The following is a 4,069-nucleotide window of genomic DNA, read 5'->3' on the forward strand; positions in this document are numbered from 1 at the left end:
TATCCTTTGGTATCTTATTGTAAATTTTTATACCTATTCCCATAAAAGACCTATTAACTTTTTCTAAACGATACTTGGGGACAGCAAGTTTGTCTTTAAATCTAGTATTAATATTGTGAATATTGCTGTTTTTTGGAAATAAGTCAAGATTTTTATGAACATATAGGATATTTGAATTTATAAATTGAGAAGCAACGGTGAGAATATTTGCCTCTTTGAATTTCTCTCTTAATGAGTCACTAAATGGCACTCCAAACCTTAGGACTTATGGAGCGGCTGAAGACCAACTGCCGCCGGAGGGATACCACTTCAGTCTTAGGGCACCTCTACGGTTTCGAACTGTAATGCCAATATCCCAAATTTGAATTTAAATGAATCTGTATTATTGTAAACATGTACAACATTTATTTAAAAAGAATACAAGCTGAGTTTCTTGTCAGATTTGACATACCATAAGAGTCTGTAACAGACCTACATGAATGAAGATATTTTGAATTTGAATTTGAAATCAATACATCTATGAAATAAATGGGATTAGTTTCGTCTAATGAAGAGGACACCAAAAAAAGATAGATGGATGCTGTAAAAATGATATATATAGAAGGAGAGTAAGCTCAGATATGACGGCTGATAGGGATCAGTGAAAGACGATATACTGCGCCAACCACAAATCTAAATATATATGTAACTCATAGGTGACTGACATAGTGATCTATCAACGCACAGCCCAAACCACTAGACGGATCGGGCTGAAATTTGGCATGCTGGTAGATGTTATGACGTAGCCAGAGATTAACCGGAACAAACACCGATAAAAATTGCAAAAAATTTATTATTTTGGTGTATGTGCGGTATTTATATTGCATGTAGTAAAAAATTCTTATTACAATATTACAAACAGACACTCCAATTTTGTTTATATGTATTGATGGTGTTTCTCCATGTTTCGTGATGTTGAACTACTGGTACGATTTTTTTTACTGTACAGGCTTGTACCTATAGGGCACCTACTGCCTACAGCACTAAGCAAGAGGGGCCTAGGACCGGCCAAGTCGCATATAAAGCCAGCAGGGCGCACGGAGGGAGCAGTGCTTGTTGGAAGCTCCCGTTCTACACAACTTGAAGATATGAAGGCTGCTGTAAGTATATAACACTACAAATATATAACATATAGAGATATAAAACACAGATATAGTAACTGACTAATTGATAAAATTAAAAAAAAAAAAGCCAATTTTCAATGGTGGTAAAATTTAAATTTAAATAATATGAAAGTAATCCCATTCTATATATATATATATATAAAAATGAATTGCTGTTCGTTAGTCTCGCTAAAACTCGACAACGGCTGAACCGATTTTTTTTTTAATGATGATAATATTATGGTGCACCTGCCTGCGCTAACGGTTTACGCTGGCGGGGCACCAGTGGAGGATGATAAGATGAGCATGAGGTCAGGTCAGTTAGCCCATCATGACAAATTCACCACCACCAGGAATTTGTCATGATGGTTTCCAGGGGGTACCGCGTGGAGATCAACCTGACATGGTACATTGTCAGCAATGGAGTCTTCAGGCCATATTACTAACAACCCCCTTTCGCCCCGGCTGAACCGATTTAGCTAATTTCAGTCTTAAATTATTCATGAAAGTCCAGGGAAGGTTTAAACGGTTATAAAATATGAAGAAATTGTATTTAAAATAGTAAAAACAACAATTATATTTTTATTTATTTATTTATTTAACTTTAATGCACACAATATAATATATAGTATAGTACATTTGGCGGACTTAACACCACGCGGCATTTTCTACCAGTCAACCATAGGTGGTGCAGAGAATAATTGTTTGTTAATATTTTCTAATACAAACGGCTTATACCTGTCAAAAAGAGTGCGTTCAGAAATTTATTGCGTAACTAAACTTAAAAAAAACTTTGACTTATTTAATTTTGAGGTGGAACGGAGTTGGCGGTGTCAGCTAGTTGATTATAAAAAGGATAATAAAATTAGGTTCATAATAATCAATATTATTGGACCAATCAATCAATAAAAATCACTACTACCAATTTGTATTGTAGACTAGCTGTACCTGCGATTTTGTCCGCGTGGAATTTAACTTTATTTTTCTAAAATAAACGATTTCTTCTAAAATTGAAGTAGCCTACGTAGTAATTTAGGCTACTTTAATTTTAAAAATTTAGGGACTTTCTTTGACTTTGTTATAAGGAGTACCTTATTACATCAGTTACCTGCCAAAGAAAGTCCCGTCAAAATAGGTCCATTGCAGAGATTAGCCGGAACATACTGACAGACAGACAAAAATTGTAAACATGTTATTTTGGTGTATGTACCGTATTTATATTCATATGCATGTAGTAAAAAACAGTTATTTCAATATTCAAACAGACACTCCAATTTTATTTATATGTATAGATTATAATAAATTGCAATTACACGAAACTGACTTTGTAATGTAAAATCTTCTATGTCAAGTCCGCTATAAACCTGTTCAGGTTTATTTTTATAGTTGACGGGTGAATATTTATACGTTTGATTTTGGCAACTCCCGTCTTTTAGAATAGAATAGAAAAACATTTATTCAAATAAAACATTGAAGCATGTTTTGTCAAATATAAATTCAAATTCAAAAATCATTTATTCATGTACGACATTTTAGCCGCTTAAGAACGTGAAGTTTTACATTATAATTTTATACCGTCCAGTTCGGTATATATCCAATTGAGAAGAACTGGCAAGAAACTCAATTGAATTACTTTTTTTTTAAAAGCCAGTTTATTTACAATGCATAGGTATTTATATAGGTGTCTATGTCTAACATTAAATGAAAATCCCGTGCATGAAAACTACTGCCATGCACGCTCGTCATTCAAGTAATCGTTTAGTGAGTTATAGGCTTTGCTCAGTAAATATGCTTTAACAGATGTTTTGAATTTATTTAAGGGTAATTCCAATATTTCCATTGGTATCTTATTGTAAATTTTTATACCTATTCCCATAAAAGAACTACTAACTTTTTCTAAACGATACTTGTCTCATCACTTTTAACAATACAGACTCCCTTTCTATATATGGCACAGAGTACGTTATAATCCCAGACTACAAACATTACAGATAAACTCGACCAAAGACAATTGTCATAAATACTAGAAGTAGCAATAATTTCATTGCATCATTCATGCATTCATTCATCTCAAGTTTCTTGCTCATTCTTCTTGTGATGAATTCTGAATTCTGCATTCCAAATCAAAAATATAACTATTCAAAAGTGCTTGTAATAAGTTTATTTGAATAAAGATTATTTCTATTTCATTCTATTGCCAGCCCTATGTCGAATGTCTGCGAATCACACGCATACAAAGCAATAATACAATGTGATGTTGCAGCTGTGTGTCCTACTACTGGTGTCCGCCGTCGTGTACGGCGCAGAAGAGAAGAAGAACGAGAAGAGAGGCGTGCTCGGCCTCGGGTACGGGCTGGGGGCGCCGATCTCCTCCCCGCTCGTCTCCAGCGGCTACTACGGCCACGGATTAGGGTTATACAATAATGGAATATACGGCAACGGTCTACTGGGCCACGGTCTCTACGGAGGGGGTCTCTACGGGGCTGGACTCCACGGGGTGCCGCTGGCGGCGCCGCTGTCTGCTCCACTCGTCAGCCACAGCCCCTACGCCTCCCCTTTACTCGGTCTAGGTCACGGCTACTTACATTGAAGCTGTAAGACCGTAAGGTCTGGTTAAATCTAGTGCCAAATTATTAGGTTGCTATCGGTTCTATTGTTCTATAAATATATACTATAAATTATTATTGTTTTTTACTTTTCTTATAAATTTATTTTGAACTAACAAACAGTAATACAATATTATATATACATACAATGTATGATGAGATGAAAGATAAATATATCACCAACAACATAAAACACAGTTTACTAAAGACAATAATTATATAGTCATGTAAATTTGTTTAGACTAGTGGTGAATTTTATACAAAGTTACAAATATCGACTTAAAATATTACACTGTTTCTACCTGCCATTATTAATATTAA

General features: G+C 34.7%; 1 protein-coding gene across 1 annotated transcript; it reads left to right on the top strand.

The window, feature by feature from the left end:
• The first annotated feature begins 267 nt into the window (after positions 1–267).
• LOC131854748 (larval cuticle protein F1-like) lies at positions 268–3,787 on the top strand. The gene is made up of 3 exons (XM_059205892.1): positions 268–341; positions 989–1,139; positions 3,406–3,787. Exons 1-3 carry the CDS (start codon positions 268–270, stop codon positions 3,730–3,732), a joined length of 552 nt encoding a protein of 183 aa, XP_059061875.1. The 3' UTR covers positions 3,733–3,787.
• Positions 3,788–4,069: the final 282 nt, after the last annotated feature.

The sequence above is a fragment of the Achroia grisella genome, unplaced genomic scaffold (genome assembly GCF_030625045.1).
Source record: "Achroia grisella isolate CSIRO2021 unplaced genomic scaffold, CSIRO_AGI_Agris_v1 utg1062, whole genome shotgun sequence".
In the NCBI taxonomy this organism is placed as follows: Eukaryota; Metazoa; Arthropoda; class Insecta; order Lepidoptera; family Pyralidae; genus Achroia; species Achroia grisella.

Excerpts from the sequence above, each read along its gene's own strand:
- LOC131854748 (XM_059205892.1), top strand. The coding sequence starts at position 268 with ATGGAGCGGCTGAAGACCAACTGCCGCCGGAGGGATACCACTTCAGTC. Across the intron at positions 342-988 it reads CACCTCTACGGTTTCGAACT|GCTTGTACCTATAGGGCACC; the intron begins GTAATGCCAATA and ends TTTACTGTACAG. Across the intron at positions 1,140-3,405 it reads TTGAAGATATGAAGGCTGCT|CTGTGTGTCCTACTACTGGT; the intron begins GTAAGTATATAA and ends GTGATGTTGCAG.